The 24,946-nt window shown below is 37.9% G+C and overlaps 2 protein-coding genes across 7 annotated transcripts in view; both read right to left on the bottom strand.

Annotated features, from left to right (window-relative positions):
• RABGAP1 (RAB GTPase activating protein 1) overlaps positions 1-24,946 on the bottom strand; it is a 164,171-nt gene that overhangs the window by 43,638 nt on the left and 95,587 nt on the right. The gene's annotated exons all lie outside the window — the stretch shown is intronic.
• GPR21 (G protein-coupled receptor 21) lies at positions 12,301-18,053 on the bottom strand. The gene is made up of 2 exons (XM_037036832.1): positions 17,394-18,053; positions 12,301-16,971 (listed from the first exon to the last, which is right to left on the bottom strand). Exon 2 carries the CDS (start codon positions 16,578-16,580, stop codon positions 15,531-15,533), a length of 1,050 nt encoding a protein of 349 aa, XP_036892727.1. The 5' UTR covers positions 16,581-16,971; positions 17,394-18,053; the 3' UTR covers positions 12,301-15,530.

Raw genomic sequence — 24,946 nt, 5'->3', positions numbered from 1 at the left:
CTAACTGCAAAATGTTGTGAGCATCTTTTCATGTTATCTGACAGTTATCCTGCTCTAGCATTTTTTAAATCCTCCCTGGAGGACATGCATATTGATTTTGGGGGGGAGGGAGAGAGAGAGAGAAACATCAGTATGAGAGAGACACAGTGATCTGTTCCTTCTTAAATGTGCCCCAACCTTGGAGGGGTGGGACTGAAACCACAACCTAGGTATATGCCCTAACCAGGAATTAGGAATTGAACCCTTGACCTTTTGGTTTAGGGGACAATGCTCCAACCAACTGAGGCATGCTGGCTGTGGCCCTGCCCTAGTATTTTTAATGCACAGTAAGTAACTTGTCACGTGGCTATACCATAGTTTACTACATCAAATCTCTGATTTAGGAATATTCAGGCTGTTCTACTTCCTCTGCTATTATAAACAAGGCTGAAAGTAGAGCCATGATTCTTAAGGGACAGGAGGTGGTTTCCACAACCACTCTATTCCCCTAAAGATCCAGCATAACCCTTGTTTTGGATTTTGACGTATTCTGCCAATCTGTCCTAAAGAAAAGCTGCATAAATTTAGACACCACATTAGTAGACCCCTTACAGCGATTACCCTGCTGGTTTGGAACAGTCACTCACTGTACTTGTCTTGTCCTACTTCTAGTCTATATATCTAAGAATTATATCCAAAGTTGCAAAGAACTGCTTATAAAGTTTATTGACTCCATCCTATTCAAACGCCAATGCACTGTCTGCTTAACCCACATGCTGACTGATTTACAAAAAGGTACTGCCATACACACATTTCTTACTCTGTCAGTTGAGATGACTTAGAAGTAGTAACACCCAGTAGCAATAAGCACACTTAGTGTCAGGATCTTGGTTTCTAATTTACCAATAAAAGGAACCAGGGCTCCTTAGAGAAATGGCTAATTATAGGGCTGTGGTAGGTTATATACATACAGAACATATAGAAGTGTCAGTGTGTAAAGAAACCCTCCCCAATTTCCCACCACAAAAAATACAAGCCCATAACCCTAGGAGTACGTCAGAGGGATACATGAGCTAAGTGGAAGAGTTCCCAGTGGCCAAAATTGGGACAAGTTGAGCAATAAAATGAAGTAGTACTGGATTATAATCTAAAGCATAAAATGAATATCCATGAGTCCATACTTAGATAAATAAATGACAGAATAAATAAAGAAGGGAATGAGACAACTCTCCCATGCAGAAGAATGCCAAGTAACTTACGTAGACACCCTGTACTCACAGAGGGTGCCCATTCCTGTGTGGGCTGTGCCTAGTGAATTCCTTCAGAAAAGTACAGTGTGGAAAGGAGGGAAAGAAAGTAACCTGGTAGAGAAATCTGACAAACAAGACCTTAGTCAAATGGTCAAGGTCAACATCAACAGTGGTAAATCATATTGATAATACACGTACCCTTGATATGAGATAATGAAAATGGTACTTTACTTATACTTTCTTCTTAAAAAATTATAAACCTCATGAGAAAAACATCAGACAGATTCTAGTTGAAGGGCATTCTATAAAATACCTGACCAGTAAAACTGTCCAGGTCATCAAAAACAAGGAAGGCCTAAGAAATTGATATAGTCAGAAGGAGATGTGAGGACTAAATGTAATGCAGTATCCTGGATGGGATCTGAAACAGAAAAAGGACATTTAATAACAATGAAGAAAATCTAAATAAAGTGCGGACTTCAGTTAACAATACTGTATAAATTTTGGTTCATTAACTATGAGCATATGATAAATATACTATACCAATGGAAGATGTTAATAATAGGGAAAGAGTGCAGTGTATGTGGGAATACTCTGCACTATTTTCACAGTATTTCTGTAAATCTAAAAATGCTCTTAAAATAAAGTTTATTGAAAGAGAAAAAGGCTCTGTTACTTCCTTATTATACAGTATGGAAATTTAGGTATAGTGAAGTCAAGTCACCCAAATTCATATAATGATTTGTACTTACTGGGCAATCAATAAAATGCCGGACTGACTCTGTGGACTAAAACTGGTGAAATGGACGCTGCATATAACCTCAACAGAAATCAAAAGTAGGCTGTGTTCACGTGACTGGTTTCTAGATAATTTCTTTCTTGGCTCCAATTCTTATGTTCTTTTAGTGTATGGGATAAAGCAACAGTGAGGCTTTGTTCCTTTTTAAAATTTTAAAGTTCTTCTAAAATAATTTGCTCCGAGAAAAATCTAAGCAAAAGCTAATGTTTGTGCTGTTTTCTTCTCCCTGTGTTGGTTTTGAAAGTCAGCCATTAGTTCAAAACACAGTGGTACCACATTCTGTAATTTTTCTGGATGACTATTTTTATACCTTACTGTGAGAATTGGCCCACTGGGTAACTTCTCAGGATTAGCAAGGTACTGGGAACTGGCGGAAACCCTTTGAATACACACCCTTTGTAAACTCAAGTTGAAAAATAGAAAGCTAAGAATGGCAGGAAGAAAAAGAAAGTACCCAAACAAAGAAAATGTAATGGAAGGTTGCCATGAGAAATAACCAGCGTGGGGAAGATCATTATTTCCACAGTGGTTTCATGCCTAAAGAAGAAGTTGAATCTTAAGACTAGACTGGAATGTTGCACATGCTTTGTTAAAAAGCCATCGTGCAATACTCAAGAAAAAAGAATAAAACAGAAACACCAAAACCCCACTCAAATCCATTATACCATGTCCTATGTTTACAGTATGCTTCAGAGAAATAAAATAATCTTTTGGTTACATTTTGCTTTTAAAAAGTCAACTACAGCTTGTCCAAAATAATGTGACATTCGCTTGCCAGATTTAGAAATAATTAAGCAACAATAACAAGAGCTAAGGCAGATCTGCAATCACTGTTCTGCACACCTTACTTACAGATGGATCACACAGACCTGTCTGTTTTAACAGCCCTCTGAGGAGAAAGAAGTTAAGTCACTCGGCAAGAAAGCGAGGAGCTGCTACTGAAATCCAACTGGCTTCTTTCTAGCCCACATTCTTTACTCAAATACATATATTGTGAAAGTGAAGAAATTCTCTTATCTGTAGTCAGTGGCATTTATGATTCCCAAAATATAAAAAATGCTTTTGTTTTTTAGACTCTTGTAACTAAAACTGACATGACACTGACTTTTGACAATGTGCTTTTTCTTTTTACTCATATAAGCATGTTTTCTGGGATGAAGGCTGTTCACCATTTATAAAAAAGCAGAAATCACTAAAGCCCTAATGATGCACGAAGAAATATATCATGCTCTTAAATATAAAAACAAAAAGAAAAAATACCAACACGTGGCCCTCCTGGAAGTTAATCAAAAGGGCATTTTCTGTAAATGCTAGGTGGCCTTCAACATGTATTGTAATTATTCCAGATCAAAATGATAATAATCTTTTAATTATCCTGTGTTTTATTCTTTTATTGGGGCTAACCAGTATAGATAGATATATTTTTAGACCACCATATTCCAGCCTCTCAAAGAACCATCTTCACAAAATCATGCTGTTGGCATGTTTAGAGACCCTACTAACACACACACACACACACATATACACACACACACACACACACACACGTCTGCTAGGCAGACTTTGTACTGCATGGGGAGGTTGGTGAGGACACCTATCTCATTACTCAGTGCCTGAGCAATCAGAAGTCCTGTCTCTCCTACACAAATGGTATTTTCCCCCCCATGGACAATGATTCAATGTCCATTTTTGTTCTGGCCTCCAGGAAGCTCAGAACCAAATTCACAGCCCAACTTTAAACAACACAGGATCTCATGGCCTGTATATCTGTGTATTATCTTCCTGTTCTACCTCTATTTTTCAAATTTCTTTCTTATTTACCTTTTCCTATTTTGTTGAATTATAAGTATTCTAATAAAGTCCCTCTGTACCTTAGTAATGAGGCACAGCATATTTTGTATAAAAAGCCCCTCAATCCATTCCATAGTTTAATCAACAATTCTATAAATAAATAATCTAACAGTGCAAAACCATCTTTATCTTAAACTCAGATTTTGAGAAAATAAAACATGTGCACCTGTGCACACACACTTGTCTTGTCCCTGTGTGACCAGCCCCACGGCTCTTCTAATCGGCACCCTTTCACTCTGCACGTGGTTCTTCCACACCAGTGCAGCGGCAGGGATTCAGCAGAAACTTGATTGCAGGTAAATACGATTTTGTATATTTATCTTGGAGATTTGCTCTTACAGGCAAAAGTAATAATTCCAGTATGATTGTCACTGGGTAACACTTAATAGTAGACTTCAAAAGGTGAACCAAAAAAAGACAAGAAATTGGTCTTTAACATATTTAAATAAGTTAAATATTGTGTAGGTTTTCGATAATTAATGCTTTAAAACTTCCATTCTGAACACATGCTCTGATGCACTGCAGAGAAAGCAAACTAGAACTAGATTTCCACAACCGTGGAGTAATGGAAGGCATTTCAGAACCCACCACAAGCATGTGAAGACTCAAGTTGGACTTTTGACACAGACGAAAACAGAATTTAGGTGCTCTACAGAGATCACACAACATACTGAAGAGAACTCTAACCATGGGTCAGGCAGTTCTGTCTCTGAATACGGCCTCCCCCATTTCAACTGTATGACCTTGGATAAGTTTCTTAACGACTCTGAACCTTAATATCCTTCTGTGTAAAATCTATGCAATGATCTCTTTCTCACCGAGTTTATGAGCAGCAAATGGGATGCCGCACGGAAAGCAGGTAGCACGAAGTCTTGTGCATCAGTGGTAGCTCTTTCCCATCACATTTGAGATTTATGATGCTGGCATACATTCTGCCTGGGGAGGGAGGCCAAAGGACAAAATGTGTTTGGCAGATTTTCCCGTGTTTGGGACTTAGTGCCTTGTCGGGGATCTGCAATTCCAGATAGCATGCAACTCAGAAATCCATTGTATTTTACCAACATCATAATTTATCTTATCCAAATGAAATTATACAGAAGAAAAATCAGGCAACAGAAAAACAGACACAAAATATAAATGGTGCAATAAATGTTTTTTTAACCTATGAGCCATGCTAACAAAAACACCATAGAGCTCAGTATGAATTATCTTTGTTCATTATCTCTCCCCGCCCCCAAACCCAAAAAACATCATTTCTCAGAGGCAAAAATTCATTTGAGTTTGTCTATTATCTTTGCCTCACTTAGCAAAGAGCTCTTCCATTTCAGGGCAATCAAATAACCATACCAACCCCCACTGGTACCAATCCTTATTTGCTCTCTTTCTACCTTCCAAAGAGAAAACAACTTACCCCAAGCATGACAGCTATCTATGTATGATAATCAATGCGCTGCCAAAGAATCTTTATTACAGAAAGCAGGCTCCAGAAACGTTTGCCAAATTAGTGCCACCAACTAATACATACTTTGGCACTCTATCAGCTGAACAGTTATATACCTATTATGTTGAATCTACAGCATACAAATGTAATAAAAAATTAGGTGACTTCTTCAGAAAAAATAGCTCTTTAATAAGATAATGTTCTGCTATCACATTGTTTCAGTCCAAATATGGCATGATAGTGCCATTCTAAAAATAAACCTAAGTCCCATGTGATATGCAGCCTTTTAGCTATGTTCATTTCCTTTTAGGGCTCAAGTTTCCCACAGGAAAATAATTCAATGTTTGGCAAAACTGTCCTAAATCATGTATAGATAAGGCACAAATGCTAACTGCAGGGTCAAGGTTTTCCTGCTTTGCTATTGTTGATTGCCCTTCATAGTAATCCATCATGGAGAGGCCAAGGAGCAAAAACTACTGAAGAGCTGGTCCCTGACAAAAGTGAACATAAGAAGTGTCATTTTGAGTTAAAAGGTGGTAGGGGAGGTGAATTCATGAGTCAGCTAAATTATAAGCCACAAAATTATATTCCAAACCAATGTTTCTGATAATTGTGATGACTCTTAAATACTTATTTCAATAGTATTTTTATCTTATTGAGCAAAATTGCATATCAACTACCCTCTTGATACAGGTTAATACAGACTGTATTATTTATTATTTGCTTAAAGATTTTATACCACAGTATGTGCTAAAAGTAAATCTTCTCAAAATCACTCACTCATAATACATCCACATTGATCAAGACCCACATTCCTCAGGCTATATTTTTATGAAAACATATCAAATTGTGATCTTTAAGAAAATGTTTGTTTCATAATGCTTAAGATACTCAGTTTTACTTTAAAAAGTTAGTTTCTTCTGAAAATAAGTCTTAAGTCAGACTTAAGTATACTTATTAAATAGCAAATATACATAGCAACTGTAAAATGGCTCCATATATTAAAATATGACTTTAGGACTCTAGTTCCTTGCTCATAGAAGAGTTAACAAACATTAAAATGAGAGTGTCACTGGTCACAAACATTTTTGGCAGTGTGTTGTTGAACTGCATTTAGAATCCTGTACATGGTCCATGTTCATATATATATGTATATATATTCACAGGCTATACATAGGTACATGTTCTGGGTTTCTACCTTTATTTATATTATATATTTTTATATAGATTTCAGGCAAAAATTATGTTTCTTGAGCCCTAATATATATAAAAATTATGTCTGAGATTTTAATTTTTCTACTAAATAATTAATCTTAAGAATAAACTATCAAGAAATGAATATTTGAGCACGGGCCTGCGAATCAAAGGATCGTGGTTCCATTCCCAGTCAGGGCACATGTCTGGGTTGCAGGTCAGTTACCAGCAGGGGATACATGAGAGGCAACCATACATTAATATTTCTCTCCCTCTCTCCTTCCCTTCCCCTCTAAAGTTAAATAAATTTAAAAATCTTAAAAAAAGAAATGAGTATTTGAAAGCTATCTTATGTCATCATTAATGTATCAAGCAAGCTGTACTTAGATTTTTCTAATTTAAAAACTTAAAAATTATCAGCATCTAAGTATAACACCAACCAAATTCTCTTACTATCTATGTAGTAATCCTTCCTACATAGGTAGTAAAAGTTCTCATGGTATTCAATTGTTTTTGTTTCTCTATTTAAAATTGTTGAGAAATAACAACTTTAAAAGGTACTGAACAATAGTTATCTTCGATTTTCTTTAAGCAAAACCTTCACCCTCTAATCTTATCTGCTGCAAAAAACACTACAAACACTAATGAAGCTGTTCTGGATCCACCCATTCACACCTCCTTCCCCTAGCACACATTTCTGAGGTGGCTGCCAGTGAATAAGAGAATAAGAAGAAACTTTTAAGTTCTTCCTGAGAACTTTTAGAAGATTTTGCAAAAACAATTTATTTCAATGTACCAGTGAAAGACTATTTCAACTTATTTAATATACACCAAAATCTAAACTTTTCTTTTTTCCAATCCTGCTGGAAATGCCCATTTTCTAGGCACATGACAAATGTTGAACAATCCTTTGGACTTGTTTTGGTAGCATGGTTGAGTCCAAGAGAGGTCTAAGACCTGGATTCTAGTCTCAGTTCTGTGACTAATGAACTCTGTCCCTACTCAGGGTTTCTGTCCGCCCCCCCCCCCCAACGTAGTAAAGGCGGAAGTCTAGATTACGACCTTTAAGTGGTCTTCCAGGTCTGTCACGTTGGGATTCTATATTTACGCCATTCACCAACTCAAAATCTTAAATCCATCTCCAATTCCTGATTAGAATCAAACCCCTTAGCACGTAAGTCCAGGCCAGGCAGGCCCAACTTATCTTTTGACCTGACTCTCCATTATACCTGGAAACGTCCGGCTCACTAGGAAGACAGCAGCCCAGCTAATGTGTACTGAGTGTTCACTGAGCACCAAGCACTGTGCTGAGAGAGCGCCGTGTGCATCACCTCATTTCATCTCTGTAACACTTGTGTGAAATAGTGTCATTAAGACAACAGAGACTAAGAGGGATTACTTATCTTTGCCCTGGGTCTCACAGCTAGAAAGTGGCAGGGCTAGAATTCAAACCCAGGTCTGTCTGCCTCTCAAGAATATACTTTTAATCACTATAGATTAAATGGTGACTTTATTCTTTAAGTATATAAATGGCCTCTTAATAAGGCCTCTGAAGTTAAAAATAACTTTTGCTACAATTTTACTTTTCTCCTAATACAAATCTTTAAAAAATTTTTTTGATTTACTGTCATCTTTATTGTATTTTTTTCCATTCCCATTTTGTGCCCTTATGCTCCCTCTCCAATACAACTCTTTTTTTTTTTAAAGTTCAACTAAATGATACCTCTTTACTACTTCAGTCCCAAATTTTCTTTCCACCTCTCTGTATCTTGTTACAATTTTTACTATAAGCCCAATGACTAGTTCCTTGATGAAGCACACCCAAATATATGTATCTTAATGTCTGAGGAATTGTATGGGACTAATCCTCCTGCAGAACACCCATAAAAGCAGGACAAAATACACAGACATCAGTATCTTCAGATAGCAAATCATCAAGACAGAACTCAAGGGGTTTATGATCCCTGAGAGAAGGAAACCCACCAAGCTGCTCCACATTCACCCAGGGCCTTTCCTCTGAGGATCAGTGTTGATCTGCAGCAGGGCCTGGAGTCCCTGGAGGATTCTGACCTTGGCAGCACTCTTTCACTGAGCTTCTATGAGGCCACCATGCACAATTCTACATACTTGAGCTATGATAGTATCTGACTTTCATAGTAATTCTAAAAGGGAGGTATAATCCATTTTACAGACTAGAAAACCAAGGGCCAGAGATTCGTGTTCTTTTAAGAACCTCTCTTTTTTTAATATAAAGGGGAAAGAAAGTGATCCACAGCCTACCATAATAACAGTAACAATGCAAAGAGCTTTACTGTTAATGTAACATGCATCTGATCTTGAACCAACTCCTATGCTGGCATCATCTTCCTTAAAAATGAGTATCCTTCTGGAGTTTAGACAGGTCGAGGTCACCCAATACACTGCCAGAAGTAGAATCTAATTTTGTTTTAACTTTATTTCAAGTGCTCTGTAGGGTATAATACACATCATCTGTATGACGATGTTAACAACATATCATGTTAACATATCTAAGTGGAAATGGTTTCAACCCTCATCTCTATCATGTCATGAAGAAAGAGAACTTTTAAAAATGAAAATGTCTTTTGAGTCAGATTCTATTCTCCAAGGACCACTGAAGACAGAGACCCGCAAATGCCTTTTTTTTTTTTGGTTTAGCTATAAATAAATGGCTTTGGCAGTGGGGATTTCCCCAGTCTTTCTGGAAGAAATTTCAGAAATAAATCATGCTGTTCAATGCTGTATTTGCTTTCTCCAATAAATACTGTCTTACTAATTCAATTCAACGAGTATTTCTTGAAAGCTAATAAACAGAAAATGTAAAGTTTTACTTTGAAAAGATTTTACTGTTGTATTTTGTTCAAACCGATATAATCTTGTGGTAACAAACTAATAAATCTTTCATTAAGTGACTGCAGTCATAGTGATCTGACGTGAAGATGTGCTTTTTACTTTGCAAAGGGCTTTCTTATGTCATATATTGTTTGATAATTATCGGTCACTTTACTAGAACCTTTGTCTATTGGTCCATTGGGTTTCTTTAATCCTGTCCAGCTGGACACTTTATGGAAGCAGTTGGGGGAGATGAGAAGAATCCTACTTACCCAGGGCTTGGCCCATCTCACATACTGCTTTCTAGGGAAATCGATCTAACTTACATCTTCTTACCTATGAATACCATATAGCAGTTTGTATTCCTCTTGTGATTTCATAACACCAGATCCTGTCTAGCAGCCACTTGTGTACACATACTCATTACACACACACATACACACACCACTCACACTTGTTTGCTTTGTTATTCCTTCCCGTGACATCAAAAAAGATACTTTCCTATATCTGCCTTCTCTTCATAAAAAAGAAAGTTTAAAAATCTAAAAAAATCCAAACGTGTATACCTATGAGGCATAGTGACATAGTGGGTCAGGAATCAAAAAGGTCTTACAGCCTCAAAACTCAGTTTCCACAACTGTAAAAGAGGATTCAAGACCCTCTTTGCCTGTCTTCCAGGAGGGTACATGAGACAACGAGCAGGACACTGCTCTGCAGGGGGCCACAGGCAATGCAGTGCTACCAGGCCCTCAGTTTCTACTTCAGTAAGATGTTCTAAACCTACTGATTCTCCTCTACTTCTGCTAAAATTTATCTGCCTTTTACTAAATGTGGTCTACGCTCCTCATAAAAAGTAATACACCTGCACAGTTGTGAAGGCCTGCCTGTACAAAAGTTAATAAAAACAGCAGACCAGTTACTCCTCCTGCACTGCTCCCTGCTCTCCAACAACCATTTTCATCTTTTTTAGCTGTTTATTTATTATTTCTAAACAAAATAATTAAATTGCTATTTCCCATATCACATTTTCTAGTATGGGGGATGATACCACAGCTCTGTTACAGTCCCCAAGCTCATCCATCCCCCTCATCATGACTCTCAACATATTTTTGCTACAATTTTAAACCAATATTTATAACTCAATCATACTATATCATAATTAGATTTTCTTTTTTAAACTTTCTATTTTTCTGAAGTTACTAACTGCCTAAATTCTTTTTCTTTCCTTCAGTATTCTATGTATCTATCACCAATTCTTCCCTGACAAACCTGACAGTATTTTAAATCCCTCCCAATAATATTTTCTGAAAGGTACAACCCCTACTGCCCTCCTTCCATCTGCTCCCATGTAGACTAGTTGCTTCCTAGGTCTGCTGCACATCTAAGTTGCTGGGGCCTTCCTTCCTATCGCTGTGGGAATGCCTTCACCTCTTGCTACGTTGGAGTCCCTGTTTCTTGGGTTCCATATCTTCCTCTTTCTTGATTTCAGCTCTCATTCTGGGGAAGCCTATCTTCAATCACTTTCTGAGAAAGTATGCAAATAAGGAGGGTAAATATTTCAGACCCTACATATTTCAAAATGAACTTATTTAACCCTCACAGTTAAATGACAACTTTGGGCATAAATTCTAAGTTAAAAACCACTTTGCAAAATACTGAATTTATTTCTTATTATCTGCTTTATTGTAGTGGAAAGTCTAATGCTATTCAGATCCCTCTAACTTAGTCTGTTTCCACTCTCCCGTCCCTACTCCAGACCAAGAAGCTTTTAGGATTTCTCTTTGTCTCCGGTGTTCTGATATTTTAGAATGATTTACCGTCAAAGTCTTTTCATTACATTAAGCTGGTCCTTTTTATTGTGAAAACTCATATCCCACAGTTTTGGAAAATCTTCTACCGATATTTGAGAATTTCCTTCTTTCTTTTTCCCTATTTTGTTTCTAAAAATCATGCTAGCTAGATACTGAGCCTTCATGACGGAGTCTCTAACTCATCTTGTTTTTACTTTAATGTCTGTAGTTTCTCTGTCTGGGCCACTTCAATTTTATCTTCCAACTTTTCTGAGTTTTAAAAAGTCTGATTATACTTTAAATCTCAAGAGCTCTTTCTTTTCATCTTTCTGTTTGTTTTGTATGGCATTCTATTTTCTTTTAATGAATACAAAAATCTCTGAAAATGTTACAGTTGAAAATTTTTTGACATTTTCTTCCGTGACTGGCACTGTTTCTGTTTCCTTGAATTTCTTTTGTTCTGGGCTCTGTATTTTATGAGATGATTCTCTTAAAAGACTAGATCTTAAAAGATCTCTGGCTGACTGTTAATATTAAAAGTGGAGGAGTAAAAACTAATTAGTATAAAAATAATAGTAACCTAGATTTTCTTATTCTCAGTTCAAAGTTCATTTAAGCATACTATAATGTCTTTTGTGTCCAAATTTTGAAAAAATAAAAAAGCCAAATGATTTATTTACAGCTATAAAAATGTTTGTATTCCCAGGGTTGAAAAATATATTAGTAATATGTCTACTTAATATGTAATATTTAGTTTTTCTTCAGCATGAAATAGATAAACTACACAAAAATCAACATATAGACTGATCAATGAAGACATTTAACCAATCTCATAGTGCACAACTCTCCCAGCCCTAAACTCCCAAAACTCTGCTCATAACAGTTTTGGTTTGCCAATAATTTATTTAACAAATCTTTTATGATACAAAACCACAGTCAGTGAAATTAAAACATTTCGTACAAAACCACTGTGCAGATTTTTTTAAATCCTCACCTGAGGATATATTCACTGATTTTAGAGAGAGAGGAAGAGGGATAGAGAGAAACAACGATTGGTTGCCTCCCGTACATGCCTGGACCAAGGATCAAACCCACATCCTAGGTCTGAGCCCTGACCAGAGATGGAACCTGCAACTTTTTTGGTACTCAGAATGACGCTTCAACCAAATGAGCCACCTGGCCAGGGCCACTGTGCAGACTTTTAAATCAAACCTGAAAAGCTTAGAATGCTCTCAGAAACCACCCTATTAGATGAGAACCTGCAACCCTGTTGCTTTATGTTCAAGTTCAAAGAGGTGGGCAATGCATTCTTAGCATAAAAATTCAAGTTTTCGCAATCCTTAAAACACTGAAACCATTATTCAAGTAAAAAGGAAAAGTCATTATAAAAAGGAATTTATCCAGCAATAAAGCCTAAAGAAAACCCTTTCCAAATAGAATTTAGGGTGATTCAACAGATTCATGAAAAATTCAAATATCCATTCTGGTTTAAGGTAGTTCTTCATTAAAATGGAGCACTTGTCTTTTTGTAACTGCTTTTCTGCTTTAACAGGAAAAAACCCACACCTTTGCAAAAATAAACCACTAAACAAAAACACACAACTAATTTACAAATATAACAGTTAGTATGGCATTATTTTAAGGTGTACTATTCAACATAAATTTCAACATAATCAGCAAAAGCTTATGCTTCCTCTGATACCAGTTATATACCATATAAAGTTAAACGTACTGTCTTGCCAAAGCCCAAGGTAATTGAGTCTAAAAATATACTTTTTTTCTCACTCTGATCTAGTCAGATTGGTATTTAACCCAAACGTCATCAAATGCTGCATTAAGTATGCCAGGACGAAAAGATCATTTAAATATAAGCTCTCCAAATGTTGTATCACATAGAAACTGCCCCTAGCCACAGAAGATTGCATGACTGCATCCAAGCATGTCCCCTTTGCCCCAACATACACAAATACACACATGAAAATAAAAATTAAAAAGCAATATAGACAATGAATGTGAGAATAGAACTGATACTTGGAAGAAACCTTAGTGTTTATATAGTCCAATGAAGGTTAAGATTACTTGGAAAAACATCTCATATTAAGCAAGTATCAGTTGGCAAGAGGGCTGGGAGCTTCAGTTTTCTTTAAATTGATCCACTTAGTTTCTACTTTACTTTTAGACTGAGACACTGACAGAGTCTCTAATGTGAAAAACAAAAAACCTCTAATAACACCTACATTTGACATTAGGACAAAAATGTAAAAACCTATTAACAAAAGCTATTATTAAAGAAGCTGCCTTTCCGATCACTAAAAGACCAGCTTGATCAGCCATTTCTAAGGTATTAAACAGAAATTTTCTGTTTTCCATGATCACGAGATGGAACCTGACTGGAGGAAAAGATTGAAAGGGCTCTCTCAGCAACGCCCGGAAGTAAAATCTACTAATTTAGCTTCAGTTTTCTATAAAAACTAACTCTTTAGAATTTCCATAGTTGCTTAACTAAAAATTCTCAGGCAAGCTGTGCAAACTTGAACACGCTGTTGCATTCTCCAACATACATGGGAAAAAAAAGGGATTTTTTGTGGAACTGTGCTCCTTCAATAAGCAGAAAATGTATACAACTGTTTTGGTTTTTTTTTAGAATCTAACAGGAAAGGTTTTCCACTTCAAATGGCAATTTAAAGACATTGCTAATTTAACTTGTAATTTCAATATGAATTCTAAAGTTTGAAACAACTTAGAATCAAAATTTCTAACACTAAATATAAAGAGCAAGCAAGTTTTCGGGAAGAACTCAGATTCTTAAGTTTAAATATTACATACTACTTAATAACTTAAAATTTAAAAAGTTTAAATAGAACACATTTGAGTTTAAAATGAAATTGACATCTAAAACCTAACATAATAAAGCTGCCCTTTATTTTAAAAGGGGTAGAAACTTTCCCCATATCATGATGGAAAACCAAAGCCTGTCTGCCTATTTTATAAATACCCATGTCCTTTCTTGGATTCAAAAATCTACTTTCACTTACATCCCTTGGGTTTCTTCCGTTTTCTATCTCCCTGAACATCACTGCTGCATTCAGATCACAACTTCTAACCAAAGGCAGAGATCATGCAAGTCCCCTGAAGACTTCAAAACATTAAAAGCAGTAAAAAAAAAAAAAAAAAAGTAGAGAAAATACTTTCATGCATGGAACTGCTGGGAAACCCTTCTTTCCTTTTAGTAAAATAAGTTTCTTGCTCACTTTAAGAACAAAACATCACTGCTACATATAAATACACAGCATTGTCAATTAATAATTCTAGAGAATAAAATATTCTTATAGATTTTGCTAGTACTTTGGCTTAAAAAAAAAAAAAGACTACTGAGCAAAGAACTGTATCCCAAAAGAAAAGGACAAGAGACATAGATAAGTCAGAATTTGTCCTCATATTGAAATGTGGGTTCCTTAACACTAAAAGAATGCTTTGAAAGACAACTACTTGCTACTTCTTTATTAGTGATTCCATTTAACCACAAAGAGAATATCTCAACTAATCCCCTTCTATTTAAAAATGAACTAGTTAAATGTACATTTTACTGTAAAAGAGAAATCTAACTCAAAATATTCTCAATACATACATGCACAAAAGCATGGGCAAAATTACTGCAACAGTATCACTTTCTATGCATACATCTCCTTAGATCTCCATAAAGCATGGCACAAAACAGCTCAGATTTCTGTAAACTGTCTAGTATTTGGCTATACTTTTGCATCATGGTTCACTGCAAAATTCTAAAATTAATATTTAAATGTCCTCATTTTTCACTATAGTGAGAATTCTCTCAAGAGAATAAGACATAAAACGTTTGAATTTCTAAATGACAGTGTTCGAACTTGCAGTGTTATCCTTTGACATATATAAACAAAATGTTAAAACCCTGGTAATTCATCACTGCATTTTAATATCCCGTTAAAAAGAAATCAATTGCACACGAAGCGCAAACAACTGGAAAGAACCCAGAAGAGCAACTAGAAAACGATGACTTTTTAAAATGCTGACGATTTTCATACCCAGGTTCGGTCGTGCCAACTGGAGAGGTGTTAGATATGACTTTATTCATTTTAAATTTGAGAAGTGCAGTCATTTCCATGACATTACAAAAATTGGAACCAAGAGCAATTTATTTTCACGGTCCTGATTCTTCTGATACAAAAGCACTTTTTAAGAAAATCATTTCTGCAAACTTAGAAGGTGTTTTGGATTGATCATTTGTTTCCTATTGCTTAGAGTCAAATAATTTTGTCCCATATTTTCTAGTGAGCCAGGAATACAAAGAGAGATAAAGGAAACACATGCACACATAGTGACCCAGTATCTGAACTACGTCAGACATGGCATCCATTAAGAGGGCCTTTGCTCCTTACTGTGTAAGGGTCCTTAGCTACGACCTGACTTGCACAAGAAGTACACATGGCCCCTGAAAGGCGCTTTAGTCCCCTTTGAAAGACACTGTTGGAGAGACTATAAATGACACAGTTGCAGAAGCTGTTACTAATAGCAAGCCAGGTGGTCAAGAAGGATGCGAAGCGGTTGCTGTGGCCAGTGGAGCTCTCCAACAAGAAGTAGATGATGTACGGCAACCAGAGGATGTAAAACACACTAGTAATCCGAAAAAGGACCATGGCATAGCGCTTGTCAGGGCAGGCCTGCACCTCCCCAGTCTCCCCACTCTGGCTGCTGAACCGAGCTTGCCTTTCACTGATTTCCTTTGTGTGCTGTTGGCAGATGCGGAAGATGTTGAAATAGGTGAAGCACACAATGAGGGCTGCTGGGGCGTATAACATCATCACGATGAACAGGGTGAAGTAGGGGTTGGTGTGCCAGGACTCTGCACACCACCGAAACACATCTCCATGATATCCGGGTTTGCCCCAGTGGAAAAAAGAAGGCAGAAAGACCAGTGTAGAATATAGCCAAATGAGGAAAATACACAGGCGTAGTCTCCAGGGTGTAACCAGGGTGTTATAGGTTAAAGGTTTAGTGATGGCAATGTATCTATCAATACTGATACAGGCCAGAGAGGTCATGGAGACACTCTTCAGAACTGATACTACAAAACCAAACACCTGGCAAGTCAAGGACTCCTCTATTGGAAGCGGGTAGTGGAGGAGTGATAAAGAAGGAACCAGGCAGCTGACCCCAACCAAGAGGTCAGCATATGCCATAGTCTGTATAAAATAACTTGTAGTGTGGTGATTCAACAAAGGTGCACAGTGAAATACAAAAATCACAATGATGTTGCCAGAAATTATCAGTACAGTTAGAAACACAATAATCAACACTTCCAAAAGGCAAAAATTGACAGTTTCCAAATAGCCAAACGCCAAGAGGCAAAAAGCGTGGCTGCTCTGATTACCATCCAAGGTGGAGTTCATCTTGAGCTCAGGAGTGATCTCTCACTTCATGCTGCCGCTTGGCCGCTGCCAGCAGTTCAGAAGAGCAGCTGCTGTCATTGCGGTCAGCTCTGTGTGTTTGTAATAATGCCCAAGGAGCCTCAGTCCCCAGGCTCTCGATGCTGCTGCTCTGATGCATTGCCTGCAGTGCAATCCCCTTTAAGTCCTTGGAATAGGGAGAGCCAGCAGCAGTTGTCTGGCCAGTCCCAGATGCGGCCATAGTACCACGTTTACCGTATACATAGTGCCAGGGGAGTAAGGCAAAGTCTGGGTACAATGTCTTCAGGCCAATGAGGGTAGGGGGTAGGGGCAGAAGACAGGGGAAGAAAATTAGGAGCTTTAGCAGGAGTTGTAATGGGTCTCCTCTGAACAGCTGATAGAAGAAAAGGAGAGAGCATTTTATATTTTGCATCCCAATACAAAAATCAAAGAATCTGGCTAGCTCAGGCTGGTATCACCCCTCCCACCCCACCCCACCCCACTCAGAACTACCCAGCACCCCACATAACTAATGAGTCCTTACTCTCCAGAGGAGGCGCAGCAACAGCAAGCTTTCATGATCAACATAAAACAAAATCAATTGTAGTCAGATCAATCTACCCCCATTTTCCTTTCGCGGGAGCCTTTTGGGGGAGAAAAAGAATCTGCTTATTGCATTTCCAAAAACATTTTACCATCATTACCATGAATAAAATTAACTAAAATAACTGATTTTCTTGATTCCCATGTAATATTTTGCCTCTTTGAAAACATCTCAACAGAATTTATCTGCCTAACTCAATTTCAGAGTGTTACCTGTAATTCTGCATGCTGCAATCCAAACAAAAGCCACAAAACATCCTTAACAGAAAGCCTCGCAAAGCAGGAATGTGCCTCAGCCGGGTTTACTGCAGAACTGAGACACAGAGGGAGGGGATAAAGGAGTAGGAGGGGAAATCGGGAGAGAGGGGGCTTGGGAAAGAAGCAGCGGGGGGAGGGGAAAGAAAATGCCTATGCAGGCACATGCTCTGGCATCTTCGGCAGCGCATTAGGATTCACCACCAGATTTCCAAACTGCATCGTGGGGGACTAAATGAACACGCCTGCAGTGCAGGGTTTCAAAGCTGTTTCCTCGTCTGTCTGGAATCCCCCTTTTGGTAGATGAACAGAAAGAACTCAAACTGCTAGTAAGGAAAAGAGGTAGCAACTGGGACATCGTGCCAGCCAGGAATTAGACTGAAACACACTGCCAGAGGGGTAAGTAATGCTGAAAGGAAATTCCCATTTTCTTGTAGCATTTTCCCAGGGAACAAAGAGCAATGTGAAAGCATGAAAGCACGTCGTGCATTAATAGTGCATGGCGACCGAGGAATGGTCATTCGGCAGCACATGAAGTTCCGGCCAGAAAGCTAAAATTGCAGCATTAATTTTCTCTCACGATTCACTGGATATTGGCCAATATTAAGAAAGATGACCAAAATAGCAAGCAAACTTAAATATCAGTTTTTTGAGAAAAAAACAAAGAAAATCTTACTCATTCTTAGTACTGCAAAAATAGTACACACACAGAAATTACATTTTCCCTGCATTTACCACTATCCTATGGTTTTGAGACGCCATGTCTTGCTCTAGTTCCCCGAGGCACAGTACATAAATATACAATAAAAGATGGAAAATTAAAGGTACTGTTTCTGCCAGGCTTGAAAATTACAGGAAGTTGCATGGCACAAATTAGCCTTTGTATCTCAGAATACACAATTTTGTTTGTGTCTACTTAAAACAATGCAAAGTGGAACTGCATTGTGGCTCTTCTGATAATGTCATAAATAATAATCATTTTCAGCTAATTAGAAAATGTATATTTTTATTATTCCCCCCCGCCCAGGTATCTTTGGATTCTCAATTCACCCTTCTAAATGAAGTTCCAAAGATCCAATATTGCAAAAGAAAATAAACAAATGTTGGTTACTTGTAAACAATCCAGAAGGTTTGCACACCTGGGTGGAAAATATGTTATGTGACCCAAGTCGAATGTTCTGTTTCATACACATGCTTTCCCACTGCAGGCAAATGACCATCCATAACCAGAACTCAACTAATTACATTTTAAGATCTGAAGCACAACACTTATTACACAAAGGCAAGAAACTCAAACACCTACTGAGAATGAGCCTGGCAGCCACGTTTGACAGGTCTCGCAGAGAGTACCGCACACTGTATGGCACAGTGGGAACAGAGCCATGGCACTGATTCCAGCCTGGTTCCAGCCCTAGCTCTTCTGTTACTTCAGCCTCTCTCAGACTCAGTTTTGTCATCTGTGGAAAGCGTCTCACACTCCCTATTTCATGGGGTTGTTGAGAAATAAAGGAGACTTACCAATACTTATCACAGAGGGCGTATACAACTTTACTAATTTTCTTCTCTCACAGTTAAAATAGCCCGTGCTTTCCTACCGATCATACAGCACTGCTTGAGGCTGGGCTCCTGAATCCTAAGTGCTTTCTCTTACTATGACCACCCAGTTCTAAGACACGCAACAGTTATTTGGATACTTTGCTGAGGCTAGCTCAATGGTGATGCCTAGAAAGAAGATGATACGGCATTAATTATTCCCTCTGCACAAATAATTTCTCTGCCTGTGTCTCCAGCCATGAATTCATTCCTGAGGTCCTTTCTGCATCTACAATTTGACTGCTAACACACATCTACCACCGAGATGTCCTATAGAGACTTCAACCATAGCATCCAAATATTAAATATGGTTTTCCTACCAAATAAAAAACCAGTTTTCCTCGTTTTTCCCCAGGCATTCAAGAATGAAACTTAGGAATCATCTTGACCACTCTCTCCCTCAATGTACTGTTCTTAGGCACCCTGTCCTGGAAATCTATTTCTACAACAGCTCTCAAATTCACTTCCACTTCAGTATTTAATACTTTACTTCAGTTCATCATTAAATATAGTCTAGACTTCTAGCCTTATTCCTCTTGCTAATATATTGTTTCTAATATAGCTATATCTAGTACCACATACTTTCTTCCAGAACTCTGCTGTTCAAGACGAGCCAACGGCCCCCCCACAGCCTTCCCAGTCGGTACCACATCCCCCAACACCTTGCCCTTCAGCCAAATCATCTGCCATAGACTTCACTGTTAAACTCCCATCTCTGAGTGCTTATAATAAATAGTGATTTATCAATAAATCATTTATTTATCAGTAATAAATGATTTCTGAGAGTTACAGTTCAATAGTAGTTTAACTATTATACAGTTCAATAAACAGGAAAAGCATCTGTCAAAAGGAGCCCAGAGTATTCCAACACCTTGTGAATCTGGGCATGTAGCTATTCTCTCTATACCCAAGGTCACTCGTGTTTGAAACTACATAGTTATGCTGATAAAAATGTATTACATTGGCTGATAACTTAAAATGCAATAAAATGTAATGAAACTATAAGCTGGCATATTACCATCATCAGTACAATATAACAAGTGTTCCAACTTTGTCTTTATTTGACTAAAACTGCTCTTGGAGCTGTTCTAATAAAAATAATCACATAGAAAACTTTCTTTAAAAAAATCCCAATAGCCACACTTCATCAAATCAGTCAAGAGTTGAATGTTTTGTTTAAAAAAAAACATTTTCTTCATAAGAGACAACTTATTAATAACATGGGGGCAATAAATCTACATCCACACAAAAATCTATACACTCATTTCCTTTTTAAAATAATGCAGTCTCATAATATATTTGATTTTTATAAAAGAGAGAACAACTATTTCTGCATACTTCACTGAAAAACAATACATTAAAAATCAACTCTCACCCTGGCTGGTGTGGCTCAGTGGATTGAGTGCCGGCCTGCGAACCAGTCACCTGTTTGATTCCCAGTCAGTACATACGCTTGGGTTGCAGGCCAGGTCCTCAATAGGGGGTACACAAGAGACAACCACACATTGATGTTTCTCTCCCTCTCTTTCTCCTTCCTTTCCCCTCTCTCTAATAAATAAATAAATTCATTTTTTAAAAAATCATCTGTAACCCAGGCCAGTGTGGCTCAGTTGGTTGGAGCATTGTCCTGTGAACTGAAAGGTTTCAGGTTCAATTCCCAGTCAGTGCACATGCCTAGATTTCAGGTTCAGTCCTTCTGGTTGGTGTGCATATGAGAGGCTACCAATCAATGTTTCTTCCCCCCCCACCCCTTTTCCTCCTTCTCTAAAAGCAATAAGCATGTCCTCAGGTAAGGATAAAAAATAAATAAACTTCAACTCTTATTTTTCACTGGATGGTTGGATTACAAGTGCTATTTTAATTTCTTCTTCATGGTTTTATTCATTTTATGAATCTCCTAATTTCTATGTATTATTTAATCAGTTTTTAAAAAACCAGCCAAAATAACATACAACATGTCACTTTGGGTAAAGCTAACAAGAACACTTGGCAGCAAGATGTCCTCTCTGAGCATCCCTGAATGGGTGATGGCAGATTATTAAGTCACCTACTCCACGGGGCTCAGTTCCACTTATCCTTATGCCATCTGAGCAATACTCCTTCCGAGAGTCATCAGTCCACCATTCAACTCAAAATGACCCCTCAGAGCCCCAGTTAAAAATTCTTACATAATGAGAATATAACTGGATGAAACGTATGAGGCTGGCAAGATTTAACTGTTTCACTTCTGATTAAATATTTTCCTGATCTACAAAAATGGCAACTTTTACACATATGATTCCACCTAATACTAAAAAAAAAATTAAAATGACAAAATGACAGAAGAAGGAAATAAGGCAGAAAGAGAAACATGAAACAAAAAAGGAATACTTTTCACATTATTTATAAATATCCTTGTCCCAACTTATTTAGTAGTTTAACTATTATACATGAGAAAGGGTTAATCTCATTTCTTCAAATTCATCAGATTCACTTCTGGGCACGGTTGCTTATTATTTGGTAAAAGTAGGCTTTAGGTTTATTTAATTAACATATTACTTTAGTTCAGCGGATGGAGGTGCATTTATAGAAACATTATTACAAAACCAATTTGAGGTACTTTGTTTCATCTTCTACTCCTCCCTCTTCATCCCCCACATTCATTTAGTCATCAAGAACCAAGGATTCGACCTCTGAAATTTCTCTAGAAGAGTCTCTTTCTCTACCCCTTCTGCCACTACTCCACTGCCTTGCCTAAATTCCTAACAGGTTTTGCTGCAAATAATCTTACTCCATTCTAACTACAGTAGCCAGAATGATCTTTCTAAAACTAAAAGTGGTAATACAAATAACAACAATAACTAAGCAGTAATTCATTCTTACAATGGTCATTATCTATGTTAATTTTAACTCTACAAATAAGATACCACTATCCCATTTTATAGATAAGGAAACAAAAGTCTAATGTTAAATCACCCAATGTCAATGGCTTGAATGCAGTAAGTAGAACTAGGATTTGAATCAAGACAATCTTTTATTTTTTTTTCAAATTTCAAAATTTATTCTTTACTGTTGTTAAATTGCAGTTGTCCCCATTCCCCGCCCCCCCCCCGCCTTATTCTCCCCTGCCCTATCTACCCACCACCTCTCACATTCCATCCTCCTCTGATCCCCGCTGTCTTGGTCCATGGGTCCTTTACACATGTTTTTTGACTTGACCTCTCCTCCACCCCCCATTCAGGGCACATGCCTGGGTTGCAGGCCAGGTCCCCAGTAGGGGTTGTGTGAGAGGCAACCACACGATGTTTCTCTCTTTTTTCTTCCTCCCTTCCCCTCTCTCTAAAAATAAATAAATAAAATCTTTAAAAAAAAAAGACAACCTGCTTTTAGTTGGACACTCTAAACCAGTTTGCATACTGCCTTCCAAACCTGACTATATCATTTGCCTGCTTAAAAAGCTTCAGTGACTTTCTATTGCCTGAAATCTTACATATGCCTTGTTTAGGTTTTCTAAGATCTAGCCCCTACCTACCTTTTCTGGCCTAGTATCTCCTTTCATACACCATGAAATTGCCAGGCTCTTTCTCACCCTTGAACACAAGCTTTTCGCTCTGACTTTTAAAATTGCATATGCCATGCAGCACCCTATCTACCCCAACAATGCCCCCCCAATAATTTCTGAACAAGACACCTTTTAGAACTCTTAGATGAGAAGATTTTCTTGTCCTTTTCCACATCAGTTATTGAAATTGTTCGGTTAACTGCTATTTCCTCACTAGACTGTAGACTCCCCCAAACCAGGGAACAGGTGTATTTTACTCATGGGCATATCCATGACACCTCATAGAGCACTGGCAAAAAGCTGATTTTCAAAATTACTTTTTCCCCAGTTCTTTTTTGTAATTTTAAAAGGTATTTTTGACTGACTAAATAACAAGTCCCTAATACGATAGCATGCAATTTTGCTTTTAGATGAAAAGATCTTTCAAGTAAAGCCCTAGTTTGATAACTGTTTAATTCATATGTAATTATTAGGCTGATGCACATGAAATTACCCACTGTACATCAAAAATTGTCAAACTATAGCAATTTTAATAGGATCAAATTTATGTTTCCAGTCTCGTAATTCATGAATCCTTTCGAACTCTCCGGTCAGATATGACGTACAGAAACTCATTAGTGGGGACACAACTTCACAGAGATGGGATATGGGGGCTTAAAATTATTCTCACAAGTAACAATTTGAAAAAACCTTGTCTTAGTCCATCTGTGTGGCTATAATAAAAATACCACAGACTAAAGGTTTATAAACAACAGAAATTTATCTCCCCCAGTTCTGAAGACCGAAGTCCAAGCAAGGTATTGGCCAACTGTGTCTAGTGCGGACCCACAGCTGTCTGTCACTATGTGCTCACAGGGTGGAGGGGCAAGGGACCTCTCTGGGGTCTTTTTCTAGGTGGATATTAAGCTCATTAATGAGGGCACTGCACTCTGGTACTCTTCACTTAATCACCTCAAAGTCCCCATCTCCAAATACCAACATACTGGGGGTTAGGATTTCAACATATAAATTTGGGGTTGGACACACATTCAGCCTATAGCAGACCTACTACACCAACTGCTACATGGAAGCAAACAATTTACAGTGGCACCTCGGCAACTTGTTGGCTTTAGAGCTTATCAAACCTGGTACTTGTCACATTCTGACGAGAAAAAGTATTTCAGCACTTGACGCTTGCTCGCTCCTCATCCCATCTGCTAGAATTTGTATGAGTCACCATGCCACCTCCAAAGAGACAATGCTCCACCAATCATCGTTTGCTCACCACTCCTCGGAACGAATTAATGATGACTACCGAGGTACCACTGCAGTTTTAAAAGTTCCCTCACAACCTACTTTCTTATAGACTCAGACAGCAAGAGCACTCTGCTGTGGAACAGGACGCTCGTGGGCTATTTTGGAGGACAGGACTCAAACACACCATCTAATTTTCCAGAATGTTAAAGTTTAAAGGAAGATCGACCCTTTGCTTCAGTAACCCCCGCTTCAGAGAGGAGGAAGGGAATGGTCACAGATGCAGAACCTCAGCTGAGTGACAGCTGAAACTAGCACTCAGGCTTTCCAACTCCACAGCAAGTGCTCTTTTTGCTAAACTGACCCCCCGCCTTATTTGGTATCCTCAGGCAAATTCTCATGATTAAGTATTTTGAATCCTTGACTATTATCAAATCTACCAGAGAGATATTTTAATCAAATATAAAACAATATGAATAATGATAAAATATCATGAGATATATTTAAATTATTTTTCAAGATTGGTAAAACGTGGTGCAGCCTCCAGGGCTCCCCTGGACAATTAGAAATATAAATATTAGTTATATGGTCTAATTTAGTTACTATATAAAAGCTTAAAATACATGACAAAAGAGTCTTACCACTAAACTTTATGACTAAAACCACTACGGAAAACAATGCAAATAGGTTTCGAAAAATGCAAAACACAAAGCTGACTGAATGGAGAAACACCAGAATACGAGGTCTGTCCAGAAGGTATCCAGCCATGTAAGATAAAAAATAGAGACATTTACTGGAGAAGATACAAGACACAAGAAACACTGTACAGAGGACAATGATGTCTTAGTCCCCTTCAAAGCAGGCTCCTTGGGACCTCACACAGTTCTCCCAGTCACCATCAGCTGCCCCATTGTATTTTCCTGAATCTCACTGACAGTCTAAAATCTCTTTCTTTTAAATGTGATTTTAGTTTTGGGAAAAGCCAGAAGTTGCAGGGCACCAGCTCTGGGCTGTAGGGGGACTGAGTCACCCAGGTGACACGAGATGTGGTGCATGAGCAGGTGTGTTGTCGTGATGAAGCTGTCAGTCACTAGCTGCCCACAGCTGCAGACTCCTGAATCATCCAAATAGTTTCTGTTCTACA

This window comes from Sturnira hondurensis, unplaced genomic scaffold (genome assembly GCF_014824575.4).
Source record: "Sturnira hondurensis isolate 20B ecotype Veracruz unplaced genomic scaffold, ASM1482457v3 Scaffold0022908, whole genome shotgun sequence".
Taxonomy (NCBI): Eukaryota; Metazoa; Chordata; class Mammalia; order Chiroptera; family Phyllostomidae; genus Sturnira; species Sturnira hondurensis.
Note: the sequence above shows the minus strand (reverse complement) of the source record. Positions and strands in the feature narration are given on the sequence as shown.

Bases quoted from the DNA above. Each gene is read 5' to 3' on its own strand.
- GPR21 (XM_037036832.1), bottom strand. From the start codon at position 16,580: ATGAACTCCACCTTGGATGGTAATCAGAGCAGCCACGCTTTTTGCCTC.